Below are 27922 nucleotides of genomic sequence, written 5' to 3' on the forward strand. Positions count from 1 at the left end.
TGCATTTATACAAGCACACAAGTCTGCACCCGCATGCCCTTTCACGGCGTTGAGCAGAGTGTAAAATCGACACACAAATGTTTTTCAGCTGTCTTCATTTAAAGAAAATAAGATCGCTTATTAGTTTCGAGCATTAGAGATAGTTTTAGATTTAATACCTAATAATCATCAGTAACTCATACTGTATGTAAAATATGGAATTTTTATGCTTGCCAAACATACTCTACTTCCAAGGATTAAGAGAATGCTAATTACAGACTTTTGGTACGCAGCAGGTACAAATGACCTTTTTGGTATATAACTGTTGACTAATACACTGATTTTGCTCCATCTGATAGTCCCCCTTGTAGATGCCATTTCACTTCATTTATTTTCTCGACATTATAAAGGACAAGAAAAAATGGAACTGATAACCGCCCCAGAGTTCTCACATCAAATTAATTCTTAACACTCACTCACTATGTTGTAAAGGTCCAAATGATTTGGGGCTTAAATGGAACAATCGTGAATATTTTTATTACAATTGTCAAAAATAGTCTATTCGTCACGCCACTGTTATTCTTGCCCACTCACAACAAGTTACATAAATGGTTTCAATGCTCCACACAACCCACTCAATGTTTCACTTCATGCGTGTTTTTCTGTATGCCTCAAGGGTCTTAGTCAGTAAAAAGTAAAATAAATCCACTTGCAGAACAGTTGTGAACACATTTATGTGCAATGCAAATCAATGTAGATTTCTGAGTGGCGGTAGCAATAATTCAGAGACTAAATTAAAAGTGGCTGTTCCATTTTTTTATTTTATTTTTTATTTTATTTTTATTTTTTTTAAATCACAACATGAACAAAGCATGAGGATATCAGGACAACTGCAGGTTGAGAAAAACTTGCAAAACAGCTTCTTCAAATGGATTGTGTTTTGACTCCGACAGAAAAGTAAGGGCCGATATTAAAAGTTTAGATATGATGTGGAGACAAGAGTGAAATATTGCTGCATCAGAGAATATGACAAGTTTAATGCATTATTTGAATGCTGGCAGAAATGACAAAGATAGAGTTGTGACAAATGCCTTTATTTTCCATTGTAAGGAAGGGCTTTATCTAATCAGCTAGCAGAGATGATAACAACAGCAACCACTATGACAATAACAAAAACAATGTGACTACTACAGATATTAATATTTAAATAACTTAAAAGCATAACACAAACCGAAGATTCAATAGCTAGGCTGTGTCCGCCTCTTCAAGTATCTTGTCGACTTCTCTCACCTACCACTTTGGTCATTCTCTGACCTACAGCTCCTTCTTTCACTTAATAAGGAAACTGAAAGACAAGGGGGAGGGTTTGTTCCATAACACGGGCAAAAACAGACAGCGAGAAGGTGAAATAAGTGCATATTATTGACTAGAAGAAACTGAATAGTGAATACTTAACTGTCGAATGGCATTGAAATGATTAAATCCAGGAAATATAGGAAAATTAATAAGCCTCCACTGTTTTTTCCCCCTTCAAAAAAAATCTTTACTATGTCAGGCTTATTATTGGTTGAAAATGTATTGCAGAATATAGTGATCTTTTTTGTATTATGATGATATGTATTCAATGAAAACTCGTTGAATCTGTCACAACACAAAAGCGAAGAGTAGCAAATGCACATCTGATCATGAATAAATCTGAGGGTACTCAGCAACAGAAAAGCACTCCGACTGGTAGCACTTTATTCTAACGGCACGATAATTTAAGACTTATTGGCTCAAAACATCTCTCTTACAAGCCATAGCTGAGCTTCCCTCAGTGCACTTATTCCACTTGGTAACAGTCATTAGACTAAAAGTCCTACAAGGGAGCTGGAAGAAAGACTTGTGGTTGTTTTTAAAGCTACATGTACCAAGAGGATTCAAGTGCACTTATTTATCTGTCCTTGTATCAGTTTTAGTGTTTGCCTTTGTACGCTTTCAGTGGCCTGTATTTGTTTCGTCATACAGTGTTGACCTCTAGTACAAACTGCTACAGCAAAGTGCCATTCTTATTTTTTAATTCATTCGCTTATGTTCAGGAGGGAACATTATGTGTACAACAAAATGTCACAGAGTCAAAGCTGGTCTCTAGAGAAAAGTCCTTGGCTCTAAAATGTGTAGTTGAGGACTCTGCTTTGGCAAGGTTTTTAATCAAATTGAACGACGTCGTAGTTGCCTATGTCATTGATTTATGCGTGCTATTTTAATTTGGGCTAACGGCACGCTACCCCAAGCTTAATAAAATGACAGATCCATAAAACAGATTGGTGACTGCAGTTACCTGTAAGGGTATCCATGATACTTCGACCTGAAAATGGAAAGTAGGAAGCTGAAGAAAAACACCACCAGTCCGAGGCCAACCAAGCAGATAACTGCAACGGATAAGAAGCAGACATTCAAAGATTGCTATAATTTGAGAGAACTCTGACACCAGAAATAGCTGAACGAGACATCAGGACATTGTTTAATAAAATGTCCAAGTTTCATAACTAAATAACGATCATCATCGTCTTGTTTTTCAGCAGATTGCCTTCTCATGTCCTTGGTGGTCATTATTGCTTGTCCAACATATTTAGGCAAGGAAATACATTATTTCTAATCCAGTAATTCTGAAAGCAACACTTGCATTTCCTATATCACCAACAACATAAATTGTTAAAAACCTAATTCAGAGAGGTAAACCCGTAAATATTTGTGTTGTTAGTTTGCAAGTTCTTGTACAGTATCTACCAAATATTTGCTGTACTATTTCATGAATAATTACATGTTTCCGGTTTGTTAACCAACTACAAAGTGTGTGGTTCTTAGAGTTCTGATCCATAATTGTGGGTTAGCTGCTGTATCAAGCAAAGAAAATAACTACAGGGGTGAAAACAATTAAATTTGGATTAAGCACCAACATGGAAACCTGGAGGGATACTGCTGGTCATCTTTCAGCAATCCCAACAGTGACTCATTACTTACGTATGTTAATTAAAATCTGAATATAATGGCACAGACAAATGTAATTTCTTTCCTAAGCATGGGCCAGCGAATACAAACAAAGTCATCTTATTAAGAAGATAAATATAATGAACTCTTCTACAATAGAGACACAAGATGCCTCAGCGGGATGATGTTTGTCACTGCATTGCATTGTTGCTTTAAAATGATGTGCAAGATGTGTTAATGCTGTCTACATGATTCATCTTTGTAACAAACAGCACATTTTGGTGTTACTTTTTAACCACACGATAGAGCTCAATAAAGTCACTGTCAATGGAAGAAAGTACCAGATGAGTTTTCCTACATCACAGGGCAAATGGCAGTTTTGAGGAGGATAGAAATTACTACAATGAAAATGGAATGAGTATGAATGTTTTTCTTTGGTGCATATTATGCATGCGTAAATTGTTTCAAATAATTTCACTTATCATCTATGTGGAATATTTTTGTATAGCTAGACCTGCAATTTTGTTAACTGAGTAGGACTTGGATTGGATTTATCTCATATAAAATGTGAACCACTCCAAAACTAAAATCCAATTTAAAGAAATATTAAATTATTTCTAAATCTAAAATTAATTAATCTACAGTTGATCAACATTATCAACAGGTGGTATTTGCAAGATTTACTTCATTTTTTTAGTTTTTAGCGTAGTTGGTAGAAATGCAAGCAACTCCAAGTCCATTTAGAGAATATTTTATAAACTTGATTTAATTTGGAAGACTCATTCATTCTTCTAAGCAGTTTACATCTGTTTTCATATGCCTTCAAAGTTTTCCTCTAGTTCTGTGTAAATCTTGGCCTTAGCCTGTGATTCAGAATATCACAGTAAAAGTTTTCTTTCAGCATTTATATTTTCCTTCTATCTTTAAAGTATCCTTGTTGTGTGCCGCAACTTTCACAAATAATTATAATGAGATTACTCTGAGTGCCTCTCATTAAATGGCATCAGAATTGAAGCCAAATCATTTAGATTTTTCTTTCATCTTGCTTCTCTAAACTGGAGAATAGCTTTGGTGCCTTTTTGAGGGAAAATAAAAAGGATTCAAGCAGGCTTTCATGTGCTCTTTAATCAAAAGTGGCTTAGTGGAATGCTTAAATTGATGGTTTTCGTGTATAAGGTTGAACAATCCGATAGACAGGCATGTATTTCATAGTCACTAGACTTTATAGCAATCTGATTGGTTGGATTGGTTTGGCGTGGCCAACATTTTGGATTTTATGCAAATCTTGCAATCGACCGTAATGTCTTTAATTTGCTGATTGATGAATCATGTGATTGATTGGCTCCACAAAATAAGACGTTACACCTGCAGTTGCATGGGAGCAATATATCTGACATGGGAAAGATGTAAATATCAGGTCACATCATAATACACAAGTATATAATAATAATAAGTAGCAAAAAATAAGATAGTGAGCACAAAAATAAGAGGGATCTCAAAGGACATTTGTTGTATTAAGTTTAGCTTAGAGTGGTTGATGAAGCATTTTCATCTGGTCATCAACCTGGTGTGAGAAAACAAGTAGCCTAACAAGTAACAGACAAAAGAATGTCATAGTCTGCGGATAACATTGATTTGATCCCCTCGAAGACATTTTGAACAAAGATTGCATGTGAGGTTAACAACTTACTGCTTATCCTGTTTCCACTTTTCCTTAGCCTTGCCACACATTACTTGTCAAGGACAAAAAAAACCCAATCAGTAACGGTAGGCTTTACTTACTTCTCCTTTTGCCGACATCTCCCTTGGAAGTAGCAGCTTCATTGAGCAGCACCATCCCCATGGTGATGGCAGCATCTGGTGAATGGTTGTCAAGGAAACCATACACTCAAATCTTGTATACTGCCCCAAGAAAAATTGGTGAAAACCTACAGAGTAATGCGTAGCAGAACAGAAACACCTCCTGCTCAATATACACACAATAACACTGACTTATAATCCAGTACAAAAGCCCGAACCTGAAAGTATATAATGGTTAGTGGAATTTAAAAAAAGATATATTCTAATATTACAAATTCTTTATACAGTACATGAAACGTGCTCTTGTGAAAATTTTGTAGTGGATCACAAATTTAGTAACTATTAAATTGGAGATACAATGCAGCAACACAGGCGCAATTTCGAGCATGAAGAAACATTTGAAAAAAGATAATGCTCTCTACACAAAAACACGCACACACACATGCCAAATACTTCTGGTAAGAACACGCCTGTGTGTGTTTCACCTTTGTGATCATTTCAATTGAGTTGGTAAGGCAATAAACGGACAAAATAAGGCAGATGAGCAGAGGCAAGCAAATGTAGCGCTGCAGCAGGTGCGACCTTGAACTGCTTGTTTGCCATGAGGACAACCACAATGGCCACACACATGCAGTAGCACAAAGTATACAACAGTGCAAAAACAGAAACGAGTAGTCAAACGCCAACAGAGATTTTACTTCAAAGACGTAAACAGCCACAATTTATCATAGAGAATTTAGAACAAATGAAACACAGAGGTTAGAGGCTGTCTTCGTACACAGTGGCAGAGGAGGTGGCCCCCCTACGGAGTGAACAATCTGATGGCCAAGCTTTCATTCTGAGTAAACAAATATAACTGACAGTTAGAGGCTGTCTTCGTACACAGTGGCAGAGGAGGTGGCCCCCCCTACGGAGAGAACAATCTGATGGCCAAGCTTTCATTCTGAGTAAACAAATATAACTGACAGTATTTGGCTGTTGTTTCTGAAATAAAACGGTGGGCTGTGTGCAAGCAAATTAAGAAACAAACACAGCGTGGAGAATCAAATACATTTGCTGAGCAAACGAGCTGTCGTAGACCGCAGAGGTTGTTTAATTGATTTGCAATTTGCTGCATTCTAGATGTATACAGACAAACATATTGGCTAAAGGATACTCAGGAGAAGGATGATGTGAGACTCCGCCACAAACTGAGCCTGACTGCTGCCATGAATATAACTCTGTAAGACAAAGAGGTAGAGTGATACCAAGGTTAAAAAAATACAAGTGAACTCACATTTGTTAAAGGCTAGTTTCTTGATTCATAGCAGGACTAGATAAACACGAAAACATTATAAATGATATGTTCCAGTTATATCCCACCGAGTGACTTCTATCACAATAATCAAATTAAACTAAACACAGTGGGAAGTGTATATAATATACAGTAATGTATATATTCAACACAGGGAGTGCAAGCGTTGGCTATGCTTGTGAATCCTAAAGATTTCATGCCTGTACTGCGTAGGTGTAAAAAGGTGAATTTATTTTTCTGAGTGGGCAGAGTTGAATGGAGACCTACGGGAACACTTAAATATGGATTCCATTCAAGATCTTGACACCTAAAGGAAACATCTACTGACTGTTGTGTGCTGCTGATGTGCCCTCATAAGAGCCTCACATGTATTCCAATCTGCGGTCGTTGTTAAAATGCCAATGCACTGACTGACCTTCATGTTGTAAAAACTTTGATAAAATGAGAAAAAGCCGGGGGACACCGCAAAATCTGCCATAAATACTGTGTTTAGCGTACCGTGCGAGTAACTCACCGTGGCGACCCCTGACTAAAACAATAACATTGGCGTACATCCTAGACCATGTTATTTGTAAAAAGCCTAAAACAATGGGATCTACTCAGAATTTATTTTATTTTTTTATACCATGGTCTTCAGAATTTAACGAGACTATACTCTGGACATTAAAAAGGGATTGAAAGAGTTTAATCTCACAATAAAGGTAGAAGTAAGGGATGGTGTTTACAGACAGCCTACCTGCCTTCATCATTGCTAGTTTTAGTTGATTGGTTGCGAAATCCTCAGATTTTCTCTCTCACTCTACCCATTCAAGTACCCAATAATTATGCCTTGCTTCATAAAGAGCTACACAACACGTATGAGAATTCATTCTAACTTCATTGCTGTCAATTCATACATGATGAGGGAAAGGCACAAAAACAGACCAAGGAGTCCTTGGAAATGAGAAAACGGTTGAATGGAGGTCTGATAGTCCTTTAAGCCTCTACAGATTATTAGCACCCTGCTTTACAGCACATCTAACGTCCGTTTCTCCACTTGACTGCCCTGGTGTTTATTTCTTTTCCTATCAGACATGGGTGAGAATGGAGTGATGACAAAGAAGGAGTAGAAGGGTGGTCAGATATTTCTTGCTTCACTGGAGGGAAATTAAGAATGTTTTCACTTGAAAGCGGACATAAAATCCACAAAGGCTCAGGCCTAAAGCTGATACTATTGTCTTTCCTGCAGACAGTGTTGTCTTGTACAAGATGGGGCTTTTGAATTGTTATCAAAATGCCTTTCTTACTCTGCAGCCAACAAAGCAATCCTTATTTGCACAAGAACAAAAGGTTGTTTCTGGTGGCACGACAAGAGGTTTGGAAGATGCTGTTTGATTCTTCTATTAATAAGCCGCAGAATTGCGATTAAATTGTTTTAATAGCATATGTTCTGTAATGGGTAAAGATAATTAGTTTTCTTAATATAATGAGAGTGCTGAGAAGAAACTTCTTTGTCAAGCGTAACAGCAAAGTTTCTAGGAAAAAAAAAAAAGCCAACTGCTAAGCCACAAATCCAAATGTATACTGACCCAAAAAGTCATTTTCAATCATTTGTAACGTTGAAGAACTTTTACTCCTCAAATAAACATGAGTTCAACTAAACAATGCAAGTCTCTTACTTGTCACAAAATGTCTAATGAAAACTGTAGTTTACAATTCACAAAGCCATTACTAAGCTCCTCCAGTATATGCAACCAGACAGGCCTTTATATAGTGCAGCCACTTCAAATACACAAAAATACCTTATCTCTGGAATTTACTGGGAGTGGGAGGGAATTCCTGTGAATTGCATGACAAGGAAGCATCGCATAGATATATTTGACTTTTTGGTGCACTGCGACACACCTGCACCACCCCAAATTTAACCAGTATCAAGAATTGATGAATAAAATAAAAAATATGCTATAATTACATTTTAAACCATAAGGAACAAACACTAGTTAACGCGTCAATTCATACTTTACCATGCCAACCGTAATTCAATGAAATGCATTTACGCAACTTGAATAAATAAAATCAAGTAGTAGATATGAAAAACAAACTAAGAAATACCTTGAGTTGGGAGTCGGGGAAGATTTACATAATATGATTTTATTATGAATCTTTGCTACCAATGTTTCATACAAACAAGTAAACAAGTGCATATAGAGCCTTAAAGGAAGAGCAGTGCTTGGAATGAAAAATTCCTCAATCCATGGCCAGGCACTTCCAATTAATCTGATGGATTAGAATGTGGGAATTCTATTCATTAGTGTGCAATGCTGAATGTGTGCTTCAGCCTTTGTATTCACACATGTCCACTGTATAATAAAAACTAGTAGATAAATGCATGTGCTTCTGAATAGGACTGTTTAGAGAAAACTTGTCACTGGGAAAAAAAGCTTTGAACTGTAAAACAAAAAAGAAAATTGCACTTGAGGTGGATAAACAAAAACGCATAACATTAGCAGACTGGAGTGGGGGTTGTACATTCCATAACTTGGTCAGTTTAACAAATTATGTATATATGTTTGTATGTATTTAAAACGCATCTCATCTGACGTGTTGATGTAAAAGCATAACGTCAAGTAATTCATTTCAATATCAACTGTAAAACCGGAGACATCTCGTAAATTGTTAACCTTCTACAGACCCAATTATTGTGATGGATTAGTTTTTGTTGTTGTTGTTAATAAGAATAAGATATGAACTTAAAAAAGCCTTGACATTGTCCCCCAAAATGTGAACAGCATAAATGGGATTTTGCAATATCGCAGACAAAAATGCAATGGAAAAGACTTTTATACATTGCAATGTTGTAAAATTGAGTACATGACAATGAAAGCCTAGCATAGTTGTATAAAACCTGCAGTTTAATGAAATCATAGAAAACTTTGTCTCGAAAACTTGTTAATGTTGCACAAATTATATATTTAGTGAAAAACTAACCAAATAAGTCGATAGAGGCTACAGCCTTTTGAAAACTTGTTTCAGTATACTAATTCACTAAGATGTTTGTTCTCTCCTTGGCATGTACTTGATGCAATACGTTTTGTTGTCGCTAACGCAAGGAAAAAAACCGTTATCGACGACAATGTGATTGCCTTGCATTACTCATTCATTTGAATACATGGACGTAACGATACCGTGCTTTTATGAGAACTGAACAGCCCATTTGTCAGACAGTGAAGCAAATTAGGGGTCTGTGCAAAGCAAGCGTGTAATATGTACAAAATTTATCAACACATGCAGCTAGATGTACACCCCATTTTAAAGGCCATACTTTTAAAGGCTAAGAACAGGTGCATTGGAGTAAGTTGTAATTTATATTTGCTGTATCATGTCACAGGCAGCAAGATAAATACCAAGAAACAGTACATAGTGGGCATTAAGTGTGCTGTGTGTTTATGGTTACTGCTTTCCTCTTAATCCAAACCACAACAGTGTTGGCCGTTAATAGCCGGAGGCCATGTAACCTTTTCAAATAGCCACATTCCTCCCTTTTGAGACTATCATGTGTTTGGGGAATGTGGATGTGTGTGTGAGTCTGTTTCATTTGCAAAAGGTCAGAAGGCACTCAGACAGCAAAAGGGGAAAATAAAACGTCGGCAAAGCTGAACTTGGAGGAGGGTGTGCTGTGTTAGTGGGTCATTTTTAACTTTCGTACTGACGATCTGAAAGATGGAAAATACTAGAGGTACAACTCTTGAATCTCCCGGACAATTTTGAGCTTTCTCAATATGTCACAGATTCAATGCATAACCAGGGGCATATATTGGATACAATTATTTCCAAAGGTTTTCATATTTCGAAGGTAGTGGTGCCTGATATTGCCCTATCTGATGAATACTGTGTTTTATTTAAAACATCAGCCCATGCTAATTTGAAAAAAAGTGGAGCAGAGGTAATTAGAAAAGCACTATATCGATGAAAACACCTGTACATTATTCACTCTGGCTTTTCCACTGTCACCAAGCCTGCAGCTTCTGTTGATGACCTTAGTGACCTTAGTTCTGAAGTTCTAACTGTAATGGATTCCATTACCCCAATTAAGAACAAAGTTTTGTCAGTCAGGAAAAAGTCACCTTGGACTAATTTTCCAATACCCCGCTGGTTAAAGCTACAAAAAAAAAAAAAAAAAAAAGAGAGCGAGAACGAAAACAAAAAGAGCTCAGTGACGCAAAACCGAAGTCCACATTCATTACGACATATACAAAGACAGTCTTTACATCTACAACCAGGAAGTGAGGAATGCTAAACAATCATTCTTCTTAGAGGTTATTAATACAAACAGTAATAATTCCTGCACGCACACAAATAGCTTACTGCCCATGCTGGCTAACATAAAAACACAGTGGTGTCCTTCTGCAAGCTAGAAGTCTTCTATTCAGGAGGCAATAAAAGTGTTTTGATGTTTGGGATGAAAAAAACCTGCTTTTCTGTGACCGTAACAATTGCAGAAATGGTTTACCCCATCCTGTGAAATCAGTTGGAAATATGGTAATAATGTCCTCAGCTAATAGTGTGTAAACAAAGAAGTGGTTGATAGGAAGCCAGAAAGGCGGACTTGAATATTAAAAAGGATGCATCTATATTGTCTATTTGGTACTGCTTAATTAGAAAAGCCATGCTCCATGCATTCTTGCAAATGTGACTGATTTTGCTTCTACCCTTTTCATTCATTCCACTGGATCACGCACAGTTTATTTGTTTGTAGGTGTGCCACTCTATCTACAATTATGTTTGTCTCATCGTGCGTGTGTTTGTCTGTGCGTGCGTGCGTGTGTGTGTGTGCCTGCACAGTGCTGAACTTCAGGCAAATGACACAATATCTGCCCACTATTACTATTTATGACTTCAACAATCCTTTCAATAAAGTGTACCTAGAAATTACACTACAGGTGTCAAACTCAAGGCCGGGTGCCTGATCTGGCCCGATCGATTTATTGGCCCGCAAAAGCAAATTGTGTCTTTCATGATCTATGCAAAAATCTGTATCAAAATTTCCAATTCTCACGTGTAATAACTCATTTTGTTGAGATTTTTTTGTTACCCTTTAAACAGTAACTTGAACAAGTACTAAACAAACTATTACCCTTGGTTTCAGAACTAGTAATCCATCAATTTGTAATCTATGTTATAATATGCTGACATGATTAAACATTTATTTGGTTTCACTGCCATGACGGCCCTCTGAGGGAAGCTGTGACTACAAAGTGGCCCGCGACGAAAATGAGTTTGACACCCCTGATTATACTGTCTGAGGAAGCTGATGCAAATGGGGAGGGAAGTGGAAGATTAGAGAGGAATGTAAAAGGAAGTAACACAAAAATAGGGGGGAGAAGAGAGATATCTTTTTAATATTGTCTGGCAGGTGCGAACCAGTGACTGCGAGAATGAAGGGAAAGTGAGATTTCAGGATAGCTCAGAAGAAAGGTGGAAAATGATCATAAATAAAATTAGGAAGGCCATTTGCACAAGAGCGACTAAAGCAATATCTGTTGCTATTTTGGCTGAATGTTTGGGTGAGGCTCCCGAGAAAGTGGATCGTTGAAGCTTAGCTTGTACGCTATGTGACTGGAATTGCAGAAGAATTGATTGTATGCATCGTTATCATTTCACTACAGTGGACTCTTGTATATTTGCTATTCAGCATTTGTGTACTCGCCTATTTGCCTATATTGGGGGAACCTCTCCTGGTACTACCTCCAAGTATTTTGAGATCATAGTTATACTGTATTTATTGTTTAAACTATTATAATAGGCAATTTTAATCACTTTTTGAGTGACCCCTGAAATTTACGAGTTTTCGCTTTTGTCGGTCAAACTCTGTCCTTCACTTTGGCACATCTGTAAAGGGACTATTAATGCTGAAAAGTACATAAAGACTTTGGAGCTACTAATAATGCCATTGAAGCAACGTCTTTTTCAGGGACCTCCCTGTAAGAAAATGCCACGCCATATTGTGCATGTTATATATACACTGTAGTAAAAGAGTGAGTACAAGGCGAAGTTCACACTGCAGGCAATTGCTACCCAAACCAGATTTTTATTGCGTGTATGCGGCATGGCCTCTATCTGATTTTTTAATGACTCCATTTTGATTTATTTATTTTTTTAAATGTTTGAAAATAACCTTAAAATAATTCACATCACCTGTCCAGTAAGAGACAGAAAACTGAGAGGAAAAATAAAAAAGAGCTCCTGTGGCAAAAAGACATGACTCACAGGCTTTGTACAAGATGACTCTGATCGGTCTCTAAAGTCAAAGTAACTGCTCATACTAGCTGTAGAACAGACTCAGGCATGCTGGCTCAGTGCTGAACTGCTAGCAGGTGGCAACACTACCAAGTGCAGTTTTACTCAAGAGGGCTGGCAGATAGAATGAAAGGAAAGAAAAGGTCCCGATGGGAGTGTATCATTTTTTTGTGCGTATTTTTGTGCAAGTGGATGTCTGCGAGCAATACACACTTACCACTTGTCCATTCTGTGGGTTTTTGTGCGCATAGGGAGGACCTCTGATGTGATTCCACATCTGACCAGAAGTCATTGCAAAAACAACGCACTGAGTCAAAATGGGAGAGAGAAGAAACACTATTAAAAAAACAACAACATTTGATTAATTTTAAGTAGTGAGAGCTGTTGTCCATACCAGTGCTGCCATGGCCCATCCGGTTTTGTTGTATATGAATTCCAAGTTGTTTCTTCTCAGGTATAGTAGACCTCCAACAAGAGAGACTAACAGAGCCAAAGCAATGGTCCCTGAATAATTAGGAGGACGGAAGACACGGATCTAGAGAGAAGGACATAAAGCAATTGTTTTACTCTTGCTAAAACTGTACAAAAAGTAAAACTATTGTAAGAGGACAGTTCGGTTTTGTCTTATCAACACCCCAAAGCATCCATTTAGCAGTGAGTTCCTTCGCTCCGGTCCTAAGCACTCCTCATGTGTGTAACATACCTGGACATCTGTGCGGTCTGCAATCCACTTGGCCAGCTGCTCTGAAGCAAAGCCAATCCTCTGTAGGTCAAATGTGTCTGCCCTTTTCGGCTTTCCCTTTGCTGGAAAATGCATAAATGTTGGCGCGCTGTTCATGTTCAGCTGGAAATGAAAACAGAAAATCAATAATCAAAGTATTAAGATATACATTATGCAAGTTGTGTGGGATTGTATCTCCACAATTCCTGCAAATATTGAAATCAAGCATAGTGAACAAAACATGTAAATAACTTTGATTATATCTATTTATTTATTTATTGCTGCATCACCAGCATTATATCCCTTTAACTGCAGACATAATTCCATCAAATTTATATCCAGATTAAAACAAAATAGAAAGAACGACAAAGCAAAGACAAAAGTCTTTCTGAATGTCTGCTAACCACATCAAACAATTCCATTACTGCTATTTAAAGTGTTCACAAGTCTTTTTTTTTTTTTTTTTTTTTTCTTCAGTAGAAAGTGTTACTTCTCTGAAGGATTTCAATACTTATTTACTCATTGCTTCTTTTTTCTAGGTTTTCACGCTGCTGGGTGGTTTTCCATTCAGCCTAAGATCTGTTTATAAGACACTGGCTCACACATTTTGCTCCAAGATGCGGCAATAATCTTCTGATTTGATCATCGCTTTGATGCCTTCAATGCCTCCAGGACCTGTTGCAGCAGGTCTTCAGCATGACAAACAGTCTGCCGCATAACATGAGAACCCCCAAAAGCTTCACTTTGTCTTAATATCTTCACTTATTGCTTTGCTGATCATGTATCTATAATTAATCTAGATAAAATGGCCTCATTTGCATTAATTCATGATTATTATGTCCTAAAAACTGTGTCGGTCATTTTTAATGACTGTGAGCATGGATCAAGCCATTAAAAAACAAAACAAAACAAAAACTGCATTTGAAGACATGGGGAAGGTGTTCATGTCCCTCAGGGTGTCCTCTGGGTACGCTCCAGAAATATGGGTTATGAGAGTCCCTGATGCAAGCCCGTTTGTCCCCGATCTTTGTAATGCATCAGTAACAAAATAATAATAATAATAAATTTGTGTTGTCATGAGATGTGTCAACAAGCAAATGCCTCAAGAGCCTTGGATGGTTTGAACACAAGGACAAATTCAATGTGTGGAGTATACTGTATGCATTTTGCCAAACAATATACGTAGCAATTGTAGAATGCAAGGACATATACAATACAAACCTGTTGGAAAACATCTGCTCCTTCATCATAGTCCACTACGGTGAAGAACAGCTTGTTTGAGAAAGCAGATGAGTAGCGCCATGAGTTTGCTAGGACCTGGTACTCCTCATTTGCTTGCCTAGAACATTTAGGTGTGACAAACAACCGGAATGAGGACAAACCCAGACACAAGCAAATACATCAATGATCACTAGGATCGTTGCAAAACTAAGTATCCTCTTTGCTAGCTAGCACATTACTGTAGATTGAAGATACCATGACCGCACAAATTCCTCTAGTTACAGTGTTCTTGAATGTCAAGTGTGATAAAACATGCAATGATCGCAAAAAACCCTTTGGCAACATCCCGAAGATAGTTTTTACGTTTAATATCATTTCAAACTCATAACATTACCCTTGACTTACACATGATACATGTGATTTTGAAGTGCATGCGTACTTGCGGCAACCATTCTTCTGCCTCGTCGGCTAACGGCAAATAGGCAATATTTTCAGAAGGTAGGATCCAAATAGAAATGTACTTGTTCTCCGAAGTTCATTTTGTGATAGCAAATTGATATAAGTAATATAATAAAAGATAGTAAATGTGAAATAATGATTGCAACTTATCGTATTTAATTGTGACTATACAGGGTCTAGATGTGTCAGTACTGGCATGGCGGCCACAAATGTGTTGGCCAACAGAGCCGCTACCTGAAAAGACTTTATGTACAATGTTTTGTACCAATTTTTTGCACCAAACGTATGTACTATGCAGTTTGGTAGTAGGGCATTTGAGGGTAGTCGCAGGACAATTTATTCTTCCTGACTCTGTTTTGAGACTGACTGTGCGTTTGGATCGATCACACATTTTGTTTTTAAATGGGAGCACCAATTGATACTTTCTTTTGAAGGCACGGTCATGCGCCCCAGCTTGCAAATAACATTTTTGCTCACTTTCCAAGCATAAAGTCAAACCAAGTTCAAATCATTGATCTGGCCATTTTTCTTAACCATCTCCCGCTAGTCTATGCTATCGGTGCTCGAAGCCACTGTCACATTGAGCCAGACGATGACATTATCAACCATCATTATCGTGATTGGTCGGTAAGTCTAAATCTGTACTAGAGGCCAAGTATTTATCATTTAGACCATCTTCCGCATACATCTCGCTCGCTGGCAGTCTATTTCAGTAAGGGAATTGTCCACTGGTTCATCGAGAGTGTCTAAACTATCTACGACATCAAATATTGAACTTACCATATCTCTCGCCATCTCAAAGCATTTACCACTGAATGAATTCATACAATCAACAACAATTAAGTATGGCCCTCTCTTTGCTACTTAAAAATCTGGTGATTCCAAAGATTTCCACTGTTTTGACTCATGAAACTAATAAATGAGATACATTCCAAAGCTAATCTGTAAATTTTGGGCGAATCTTCTAAACAGACAATCACCAGTGAAAGCATTTCCTATTATTATTGTCTAATATTGTGCTATGCTTCAGCAAAGCGTCTCCTGTCTAATATCCCCAGTCCTTCAGGGTTGACTGACGCAAGTCATTCAACTGACAGAAAGATGGATGAATGGTGCCGACTGTAAATACTGCCAGAACGCAAGCATGATGCCAGCTTGAGCTTTGTGTGTAGGTGCACGTACCGACAGACGGAACACTGCCTTTGAGGCTGCAATGCCGTAAACATGACGATGACAGAGTAGTTCCTGGGCGGGGCTTTGACAAAACGACGGAACTTGTCACCGTTCATTCGTACAACAGAGCGACGAGAGGACCACTCCATCATCTGGTCCACCTTTTCAGACAGGAGGTTCTGGAAATAAAGGGGAAGAAACGAAACATTAGGTTTGTGGCTAAGATTAGAAATGAAAAATGATTGTAGACTGTTGCACTGGACATTGAATGGGCAGAGATGCCCTTTACATCATTTCTCAGGTACATTCTGGATGTTTTGTCAGGAACATTTGCATCACAGGCCAAACAAAAACACGCCACGAGAAAGGCTCTGAAAAACATGACTATTTTCTTTATATTTTGACAACATAGCCTTTTTTACTTTTTTAATTCTTTCAATACAATGTTTTAGAACTGTAAGAACTGAAGAAACAAGTACTGTTGTGGTTCATGCTGTCACCGGTTTTAGTTTATTCGATTTCCTACTTTCTGTTCATTATTCTATGTGGGATGGTTTAAGATATATTTCTGTGGTAGCTGAATCACTGAACAGGGGCACCATTGGATTTTCTAAAAATCAGAAGCTTGTTCTGTGCACCTCCCAAATGAAAACCTAACAGCATTTGTTCAATTATTGGCTCACCGTGCTCTGAAACTGCTTTTATTGTAAGTGAATGCATCTCCGCTTTGGCCATTGGGTTCCAATATGGTTTCCACCAATTTTTCTATTCAGAAGAGGGATTTTTTAAAATTGGCTTGGTGTAACACCAGACAAAATACTCATCTTTCCCTTACACACAAACACAGAATTAAGAAGCAACAAGAAAGCCGACAAATATCATGTATTCTGTCTTTCTCACATTAAAAAAAGATTACAAAGGAGTGAAGGGGAGAGAATGGCGAGTGAGTTAAATGCAGGACAGAATGATACCGACTTGGTAGTAGTTATGGTGGTTATAAAGGTTTGTTCAAAACTATTAACACAAATACCCGGGATTTCTGATGTTCATGTTTCTCAGAGCCTCATATAATGTGTGATTTTCCCACGGTTTTTTTAAATCCATAAATATATTCATGATTTTCAGATCCTTTATATTATCTTCTAATAAATGTTTATTTAACATTACATTGTATTGTATATTCAAGCCAACAAAGGTTATTTGCCTTAATTTGGCTCCCGATATGGAGATATTATGCCTGTCTGTTTGTCTCTGTTATTCTTTCCATTTTTCAACTCTATTGAATTAGAACAAAACTTCATCTTTCTAGCTTCAAGTTTGGCTTCCCACAAGCTGCCATTTCCAGAAATAACACGAGCTGTCAGTGATGGGAGGAGATTTGTCATCTTAGCTGGCAAATAACAAATATTTCAAATCAAAGCATTTTTCTACTGCCATTGTCCATACACCATTCTGCCCATCAACCTCGGGTGGGATGATTTTGTCTAATTTATTTTCATTTTGCAGCCACATATTAATGCAGCTGGGTTTCTGTCAGCAGTATTAGATGTGTGCTCAGTCAAATAGACTTAGCTTTCATTGCATGGTTTGAAGACTATTTAGGAAGAGATAAGAGTGGATGAAAAAGGAAGATGATAAAAAAAACAATGCATAGGCAGACATCAACAAAGGAAGAAAACCTAATTATAAACCCAACAAAAAAGCAGAATGAAATACATTTAAGATTTGGTTTATAAAAAGAAATCAAAACAGATGGTTTTAAAATAAATCCACACAAACAAGGTTCAGTTTGCAAGGCCAGTTGATTTGACAAGCCAGACTATGGATTGCTGTTTTCTATTACCATTTTTATTATTGCATATGTCAACAAAAGCCACAAATCAAACTCATAAAAAATTGTCCACATGTAAAAATGTAATTATCCTGTATCATAGATGGTAGCCACATCTATATACTAAACAACTCCCTCAAGGATTTTCACAGATCTGATTATAAGTTTCTTAAAGTTACAGTTAATAAGGAATATTTTGAACGTTTCCAGGCTATAATAAAATTTACATGTCAGAATATAGCAATTAGTTAGTGATGTGTTATTTTTGTTTGTTTACCATGATAACTTCTACATACTAGGCATTCAATGGCATAACACAAACAATATAAACATATTTTGCATTCTATTTAATAATTCAAGCAGCATGGGTCAACTGTGGGTGGTCCGATGATTTCATTAATCCACACTACAACAGCAAAAGAAGCACATCCATCTAAATCTACCCAATATCAAATTAAAGAGTGAAAGAAGAGTGTTTAATTAACAAACTTTAAGCTGTTTAAATGGCTTAGATTTTCGACTGATTAAATGATCCCATTTGCATATGACCCTCTAAGACTCCACATGAGAAAATGGGATGTTTTCAATCTGTCAAGTCTCAATGTGTATTTAAAGTAGTCTTGCACCAAGTATCGGTACTCATATCATTTTGGTTGGCAAAAATAATATGATACCATAATGTCTAAATACTGGTACTTAAAATAAATCGAAAATAATAATCAGCCAAAGCGCTCCAAGCTCGTAAGCCTAACTCTGACACGTGTCATCCGGTTAAATCCTTCTCATGTAAATAAATAAATAAATAAATCGATAAATATATATCGGTGTTACTTATACTGGTATTTTAAAAAGGAGGGTGTGTGCACATGGGAGGCGGTTTCCTCGATCGGCCCCATTCAGTGACGCTATGCCGTACAAACTGGCTCAGTGCATTTTGGCGATGGAGTGGTAGCTTATACATTTCAGCGACAGGAATTATAAGTATAGTTTATTACTGTTGTGAAACATAGTACTGTACATACGGGCCGGTTGGGTCTCCAACTATCAAGCGATCACTATCTTTTAAACAGTGAGTGTGAGTGTGTGCACTAAATCAACAACTGAATAGCTTCAACAGAAAGAAATGGTCCTTCTGGAGTGGCCCAGTCAGGGTCTTGATCTAAACCTGAGTGAGATGTGACATGACCTCAAGAGAATGATTCACATCGTACATCCCAAGAGTATTGCTATACGAAAACAGTTCTGTACAGTGGATTTGTCTTAGAGTCCTCTTGACCCTTGAAGAGGTTTGATTTACAACTCCAGAAAACAATTGGTTGGGTTTACTGCTGCCAATGATAGCTCAATTTATTAAATCCAAAGATTGACATCTTTTCTCACTTTGTGCTGTGACTTTCACTGTACACTGTAAAACCTTTTACAAAACAAAAACCTTTCACTGAATGGCATGAACTGGACTTAAACCAACAGTGAGTGACATTGTCAAATCTGTTAATGGCAAGCAATTTGTGATGGAATAACTAGAGCCGAAATGCAAATGTAAGTACTTTTTCATGGTCGGTAAAGTGCAAAAATGACCGTAAATGAGGGAATTAAGACGTCCATTACTGGGTTAAATCTACCTCTATGGATTTGGCATTTGGAACATGTTAAAACAAAGACAAGCGATAAAAGGTCTGATATAATGACTTGAAGCCACATCACCCAATGTTTTATTGCGACCTTAGCTTGATGAGGCGGTTAGACATGAATGGGCCACCACGCCGACTAAAGAGCGAAAGCTCTTTTAGAATGAGCCGGCAATAACGTCACTCAAGAAAAGCTGCTGGCGAGAACGTCCCTTTTTATTATCTGTGTGGGTGGGGATAAAAACCTCCTCTTAGGAATACTCTAAAAGACAGTTTAAGAGGCTATGGTAACTTGCAACAATGGTGAAAGCCAAGTTTGCCTTGGTTAAGTACTGTAGTGATAGAAAGCGAGCGAGAGAGCTTGATCAGATTCCCTGCCGTGCTGCGCCAAGACTAATTGGCTGGTCAGCAATGGGAACAGCTGGGAGGGGGTGTGGCCACCAGTTGCTTCGTTGAAATGAGGAGTGCAATGATCATCCGCAATCAAACTCCTCATTAGAGACATGATCTGTCAAGCATGGTTGAAAGAGTCTTTCTTCTTGCTTCTTGTTTATTTCAGTGATGTCTGCAGTTCAGACGTTAAAGCCTTTTCTGATGTTATTTGAAGAATTTGGATAGTGTCAAGAAAATGTTATTTTTGAATGATTCAAACTGAAAACCCTGATCTTCACAAGTAGATGAACATGCATGCTTGCAGTTCGGTACCTACAGAGTCATTTTTTTTTTTCCTCAATTTTATTTTAATACTTTTTTATATTTGCTGGGAATGTCAGAAATGTCAGTTTATTAGAGAGATGCAACAAGCAAATGGAAATGATTTGGTGGAAGGCCCACAAATGTTTGTGTGATATTAGTTTAACAAAACTGTGTATAGTTGTGACTTGCTGTATATCCATACTTTTTTTGTTTTACCCTGTCTCCAGCTTAATACTAAAATAAAGATATTTGCATTTGGATATTATTGCATTGCCGTGTGTGTTATATGGTCTCATTTTGAAGCGAGATGCACAGCTAGGTTTAGGCGTAGTGCTTTTCCAAACTAATGGAAAAGTACTAACTTGCTTCCCTTGAATGAAGACTGCAACTCTTAAAATGAATCCAGCAACAGCTTGTATTGTATAATATGCATCAGGGTTACCATGGTGACAGTGACTGCATAAAATTAAGTTTAAAATCAGAACATCATTTCATGACATTCCCTAAATAAATATCGCTGTCCAGATTATGGTGACAGGCAACATGGACACCCACCAAAACTTCATCGTTCCATTTAAACCTTTGAATGAAACATAGTCAGCACTGTGTGTGACTGTCATATACGAGCAGTGTGTGTAAACGTGTAGTTATGTATTTTGATCATGTGAAGCTGAGTGAAAGTTTTGGAAGATGTGTTCAGTTTGAAGTGTCACAGCAACGCAAGGCTGTCTGGGAGGATAAGAGTGTGACGCCTTATCAGCCACAAGCCAGACACACACACAAACACACTTTCCTGCTTACAGTAACACACATACACGCACGCACGCGTGACGTATGGGGTGCACAATAGGAAATCACACTCGCTCATATCAGCGATATAGAAACGCTTGACACTTGTCTCCCTTTGGAAGAAGGGGTTGGGAGGTGGGGACAACAAGCGGGAGGGAAAAAGGAGGGGGAGCAAAAGCCTGCGGGACAAGGCTGCAAAGTGAGGGGTGAAGAATGAGAATGCAAAAGTGTTGAGGTCAGCAGAAGTGGTAGCAAAAGATAAAGTGGCTAAAAGAACTGTTATTCTTTTGTAGGTCAAGAAGAATTCAGAAGTTTCATGACTGATCACAATGTGAAATTGCTAACAGTGTGCATTTGGTAAAACTAGTAAATGGCCTTCAAGATGTTTATCTTGGCAAACTCGCATAAGGAACTGGGGAGAAGAGACATCAGAGCTGATATATACAACTAAAGATAGGTAAATGGAACAAAAAAACTTTTGTTGACTTCCAAATAAAGCATTATTTTTCATACAAAATAAAAAAAATAGAAATCTGCAACCTGGGGTCAGTTTTAACATTATCACACAACTTTAAGTTTGTACAACTGTCTGTAAAACATAAGAACATCAAATTATTTCAGCAATTACTTTTGTGTTACTTTGAATGTGACTCTGCTGGCTTAACATGCAGTCATGTTTGGTGTAAAAAAATAATAATATTGGCTTAACATTCCTTATTTTGGCAGAGCTTTTGCAAAAACAAAAAAGCCAAAACATACAGTTCATTTAGACTTTGATGCTAGTTGATTTTTTTCCCCCTGCAAAAGTCATCCATTGCAGCAGTCTAAATTGTCAGACTGAATGTTGCAAAAAAAGCCAAGGTAAAAAACAAACAAAAAAACATGACGGTTGCTGAACTCAAGTAATGACACATGAATGTGCTTCAAATGTTTTGTGACTGCAGAAAGTTCTTTTTCCAAAGGCAATATTCCACAACTTCAGAGGGTTTCCACTGTGTATTGACCATAAAATGGTGCCAATATAGATTTTTTTGTTCCCCCTGGTTTCGAATTGATGGCAGTATGACACAAACCGGAGTTTACTTGTATAGCTGAGGCTGCCGCACCACAGGTGGCCGACCAACACAAAGCCGTGTGCATCTATTTGGTACAAACCCACCAGGAGGACTGACTGCTGGGGTGTATTTTTTATGTTTCCCTCAGAAAAAGAAAGAGGAGAGGGCAGCAGTTGCTCATGCAGGAGAGCAGCCACGAGCAGCCCATAAAAGTGAGTAAAGGGATGCTGAGGATGTCACAGCTGCTGGGCTCGTCATAGTTTATTCATACCCTTTTTATCACTCGTATTATCTGTGTTTTTCTATTGCTTTATGACTATGCTATATACTTATCATGACAAGTACAAACTTTATTTGAAATTCGCCTCAAATTTTTAAAACAGCCTTGTCTTTATTAGTAGTGGCAATTGAAATACCAGTGAGTTCTTAGCATTTGTAACAACAGTATGAGGTTAGGATAACTTAAGACATTTGTGTGCATCTGAGTCGGGTCACTTGAGTCGGCCAATACAGAATCCCCATCTGAGACATTACCAGTACACACAAGATGGTCTTTAATTGACTGCAGGCTGCTCAGAATGTGGTCGGCAATGAGAGTTCATGACCGACATATGCTAATCAAGAACTTCTTCATAGAAATTAACCCATCATGATCAGTGGCCAATCACTACACTCACTAATAAATGATAATAGTCTTATACAGTATTTAGAAGTTGATCTCCTTGATGTTTAAATGTGGTATTCTGAATAATACTGAGTTTGTGGAGTATGAATTAAACAGCAAATCCATCTGATTTTATCCATCTCGTTTGGCCATTTTGTCACTGAAAATTGCATCACAGTTGCTCAGGGCTCATATAACACCGAGAGATTGATTTTCTCGGGGGGTAAATGGTGAATGTTTCTGCTTAGTTCCTATTCCACGAAGGTAATGTTAATCAAAGTGTTTCGACTAAACTAGTTTAGACTAACAACTCATAAACTGGGCAAAGGACGTCATGGGGGGAGAAGGAGGAACAACAGAGGAGTAAAGTGACTTGCAAGCCATCCGTCACTAGAGAACAACCCCGGTACTACTGCATCAATAATTCACAAAACTATACCTAATGAGTGCGATCATCCAAACAAATCCTGGCTGAATTAGAAGCACTTTTTAACTATAGTTTGGCTTGGATTGCCACTAAAGTGACGGAATGAAGGGAGAAGAAGCAATAGTCATCTGTTGTACACTTGAATAGTACACATTTATTTTCATGAGCAGAAAGGGATGGAGAGAATCAACCGAGTGACTGAAAACTGCATGCATAAGAGAGGAGTGGGAGAGTGAAATACAGAGAGACCCGTTTCACAACAGGCAAAGAGAAAGTGAGGCAGAAGAAGAAAGAGAGAGGAAAGTCATGAAAGGATATTCTGTCCTCTCTCTTTGTGCAATAAGCAACTGCTGCTGAAGTGCAGGTGATAAGTGAACGTTCACAACAGCACGCGCAAATCCACGGAACCACAATTCAAGTTTCCTACACAGCAAAATCGCAGTCTCGAAAATGAATTTTAAAGCAGGGGCGGCAGAAGCTCAGCTTGCAAAGACTTTTAGCCGAAAACAAGGAAATGGGGAATAGGAGAGGTGCGAGGCTGCTAACATTGTTGAGCTGACAAAGTACCCCCAAACTGCTCCCATGTTCCTCTTTGATTGGGTTTAAATCCACCGAGCGATGCTCAGACAGGCAAACCGAAAAAAGCAATCGTATTTTATACATACACCTTGGGATTTCAATTAATTCTTGTCTTTTAGCATTCATGTTTTGTAACTATGAACTGAAAAAAAAACATTTTTTGATAGACAATATTTAATTTGAGAAAAAATCATGACAAGACAGTGGAAGCATAAGTAGATCAGAGACATAACCTAGGGACGTTGACGTGAGGAAGATCTACAAGATGATGTTGAAACTCAAAGACTAAAAGCTCAACTGCATGAACTATGCTCCTTTGTATGAACGGTGAGATAACACAACCATACATACTCGAGGACCCTTCAACTACAATAGTCTATTAGAACAATTCCAACAAATCAGATCTGATATAATGAGTTATCATTTCAGGATACTTTTGAATATATTTGCTAGAGATGTTTGACATTTTGTAAAATGCACAATTTCACATCATTTATAGGTAGGTACTACACTCACTTCTATCCCCATTAAATAATCACCACCAAAAAGAAGATAAGTGTGATTCAGTCACAGGAACATGCCTTACAATCTAAATTCTGTTTTATGTCGCATGTAAAAGCAGTTCCATTCATCACTATTCAATTTATCCTATGTGATTTGAATTTCAGAGTTCAAACAATGGCAACATCATCAATTATCTACCCCAAAAAGTGTCTCCATTAAATATGTTATATACATTTTATATATATTATTAAATTGAGTTTCCTCTATTCAAGACCTTTGTGTCACAACTTTAAGTACTGTTGTTTTGATTCTTGTTTTTCACCTTTGTCAGTTTATCAATGAATTCAACATAGAATTAATTTTGGATGTTCCAGGATTTTATCGGACAAATTGTTTTTTTTCTGTTAATATCACAAACTATGAATGTTAGAACAAAAACCTACATGCTACAAACATAACAGGCAAAGAAAACACTTGATTATGTCAAGTCTGAGATGAAACCAAAAGTCAATAGTGCTTGCAGAGTGTCAAAGATTTCTCAGCCACAATCTAAACTCAGCAGGTAGCTCGGATTATGACCTGAAAATGAAAAGCTTACTCTGTAGTTTATTACGGCTTTATTTTAACGATTGTATTGGTCCCTGGAAGCAAAATCAGGAACAGTACTTTGCAAACTGTCGCTTTATAAATATACAAGTCTCAAGATATCCACTGCCTGCATCTGCCTTGGACATTTTGTCCTCTCTCTGCCCCTTGCTGACTCTAGATGCCTCAATATAGGAAGTGCTTACATTGGTTCTTTATTTGTGCAGTAGTCAGCCTTAAGACAGAAGCACAACACAAGCCAGATATTATATCTAGCAAAGCTGAAGTGATGAACGAGCAAGTGTTGAAGGGCTATAAATATTCTTTGCTCTCCATGACTATTTCCTCCCTTTCCCGAGGGGTATATAACAGGATTTAGAGAGGCAAGGGTCTACCGCTGCTGCCCTAAGTTCCTTTGCAAAAATTGGTTTCATTTCTTTTCTACTGTCTGCCAGAATCTCAATGCCGAACCCTCGCCTTAACCCTTCGGACTCAATTGTTACTTCAGCTATTACCCATAAATACTAAGGATGCACGATAACCGCCTTTTTTCTTTTCTTTTTAACCACAGATACCGATAACTTTCTGCTTCTACAAACCAATACGATAATTGGAAACTTTTTTGTGTAACACATCATACATTTGTGCGTGTGTACGTGTGCGTATAGACAGACAGACAGACAGACAGACAGAAATAGATAGAGATGCTATGAAATGTGCTATATAAATAAATCTGCCTCTGTGGTTAATGGCTCAATCTCTTAAAAGAATTCTTCTTAACAGAACCTAATCATTGCTTATTTGTTTGTTCAAGGTTCCCCCTCTTAAATGCTGTTGACTTTGTTAACTTTGCATTCAATTATGCATGTACACAAAGTGTTCTGTCAATACCGAGCTTATATACTCCATTCTATTTGGAAACTTCATCAGTTTTCTATTTATATGCAAAGTTAATTCAGAAGAAATGTGCTGATGACACAATGCTGCAGTGATGTTTAATGCAATGTTGTTGAAACAATTACAGTTTGATGAATGGAGCAGTACAATAATGCCCATGATGGACTTACCGTTGGAACACAAACGTTCAAAATACCACGAAAATTGAATTAATAGAAGACCAAAGGTCTGCTTACAAAATAATGAAATTGTTTTGTAATGCCGAAAACATTGGCATTTCATTAGTGACGTGTGGTCAACGCAAGGGCTAAGGGTAATAGTTTCCAGATAAAAAAAAATTCGCTGAACAGTGCAAATACTATCTTAACGGCAATAACTGTAAGTTAAGAAGGAGGGGTTCTTACGGGAGAAATAGAGAGAGAAGTGGGCAGCCCGTCATGTTTCTCGGCATTTTTTCTGATGAAATATGATGAACTTTCAATGCACTAAATCATGTGCTGCTGGGGAAAAGTCCCCGGACTGCCTTTCTGTTTCACTGCCAATTTCATTGAATGGCAATAAACACGTTGGAAAACACTTGCTCAAACTTGGTTGTAGGAAAAAAAAAAAATTCAATTAATAATAGACAACTAGTTTTGCACCAAGTACTGGTATCAGCACCATATTGTGAATTTTGGTGGCAGAAATAACGTGATACCATAATTTCCAAAGACTGGTACTTCCATCCATTATATCCATCATCCGGACCACTTTATCCTCACAAGGTTTGCATGTGTGCTGGAGCCTATCCCAGCAGTCTTTGGACAGAAGGAAAAGAATGCAATAGGCTGGCGAGCGTGTCAAAATGAGGTTTGGTGAGTCGATTGCTTTGCAGACACTTGGATAACTGGATCAATTAGAAAGGTAATACTTGACGTCATTCCAGTAGACTTTTAAAGATTGGTATGTATTAAACCGAAAGTAGACATGCTGCCGAGCCCTAAATGTGGAGATGGCGTGCGCATAAAGTGCGCCCCGATTTTTACAAGGTAGCTGAATCACTCAAGTACCCATTTCACCCGTACATATATCACATTAGTTAACTGCAAATAGCAAGCAGTTTAATGGGTGTATGGAGAGAAATTTACACACTATGATGTGCCCAAAATCGCACTGGTTAGCACGTCCGCCTCACTGTTAAGAAGGTGCAGGTTTGATTCCACCTCCGGCCCGCCCTGTGTGGAGTTCGCATTTTCTCCCAGTACCTGCGTTTTCTCGGGCACTGCGGTTCCGTCCCAGATTGAGCATTCCAAATTGCCACTAGGTGTGAGTGCGAATGGGGATGGTTGTTCATGTCTGTGTGCCCTGCGATTGGCTGGCAACCGGTTCAGGGTGTCCCCCGCCAACTGCCCAATGACTGCTGGGATAGGCTCCAGCACGCCCGCAACCCTCATGGTGTGGGGACAAGCCGTATAGTAAATGGATGGATAGATATGCATAAAACCCAGAAGTATTTCCATACTGCATATTTTTAATACCAATGTTACATATCCCTGGTATTAATCTTAAAATAAATGTTAATGTATAATTGTCCCAAAAATGTAATACTTCTATTACTGGAATTGTATTAGAAAGAGCCATCTGTTAATGCGTGTTTCACATACATCAACTAATCTTTGAAATAATCAATTGTCACAAAAGAAGCCAGTGTACACAAATGTTCTGTGTTTGATCAGTTTTATGAATATTTCATTAAAGCCATTCTCAATAAATCTCAATTTACTGTAATCGTGGCTTCTTGAGCAGTGCTTTTCCGCAATATGAGCAGCATACTACTGTATTATGCACATTATTAATCAAAGCATCTTGCCAGCAGTGGCCCACGATTGAATGCAAATCATGTGGAGAGCACTACAGAAACCTTTCTATGCAACACTGCAAAACGTAATTTTCAGGTAGAACTGAGATTCTTCAAACTAAGCAGTCAATCAATAATTCGGGATCATTGCTCCTTGCTGTCAACGTCTGCTTGACGGACCACCAGCGGATTCAACCTAAATGGTCGAGAGACAAGACAATATTCTCTTAAATGAAATACATTCCGGAGGTAAAACCTTACCTCCTTTTTCTTCTGTCCTCCTCCAGACGGCAAATACAGCATCATAAGAAAGAAAACATACAGGATCGGGAGGTTAGCAAAGCATTTCACCCAAACAAACGCCATGACGGAAAGATGCTCTGGTTCCGAGGACACGTCTAAGCCAAGTGATTGGGCGCTGCTTTGACCAATTGGCGAAAGGGGATTTACTCGCTAACATTTCTGGGTATTGAAGTTCTTTTTTGTTTTTGGTTTTTGTTATCAATATCAATCGATCCATCTGTCCATTTTCTTTAC

At 37.9% G+C, this 27922-nt stretch overlaps 1 protein-coding gene across 1 annotated transcript; it reads right to left on the reverse strand.

The window, feature by feature from the left end:
• Positions 1-1054: 1054 nt before the first annotated feature.
• tusc3 (tumor suppressor candidate 3) lies at positions 1055-27787 on the reverse strand. The gene is made up of 10 exons (XM_037258142.1): positions 27647-27787; positions 15903-16072; positions 14262-14379; positions 13023-13163; positions 12714-12854; positions 12537-12626; positions 5906-5969; positions 4732-4806; positions 2300-2390; positions 1055-1324 (listed from the first exon to the last, which is right to left on the reverse strand). Exons 1-10 carry the CDS (start codon positions 27749-27751, stop codon positions 1309-1311), a joined length of 1011 nt encoding a protein of 336 aa, XP_037114037.1. The 5' UTR covers positions 27752-27787; the 3' UTR covers positions 1055-1308.
• Positions 27788-27922: the final 135 nt, after the last annotated feature.

Source organism: Syngnathus acus, chromosome 1 (assembly GCF_901709675.1).
Source record: "Syngnathus acus chromosome 1, fSynAcu1.2, whole genome shotgun sequence".
NCBI lineage: Eukaryota > Metazoa > Chordata > Actinopteri > Syngnathiformes > Syngnathidae > Syngnathus > Syngnathus acus.

Coding starts and splice junctions, on each gene's coding strand:
- tusc3 (XM_037258142.1), bottom strand. CDS start 27,751: ATGGCGTTTGTTTGGGTGAAATGCTTTGCTAACCTCCCGATCCTGTAT. Junction 14,380..15,902: donor AGGCAGTGTTCCGTCTGTCG/GTACGTGCACCT, acceptor TAAATGTTCTAG/GCAAGCAAATGAGGAGTACC. Junction 12,627..12,713: donor GATGGGCCATGGCAGCACTG/GTATGGACAACA, acceptor ATTTTGACTCAG/TGCGTTGTTTTTGCAATGAC.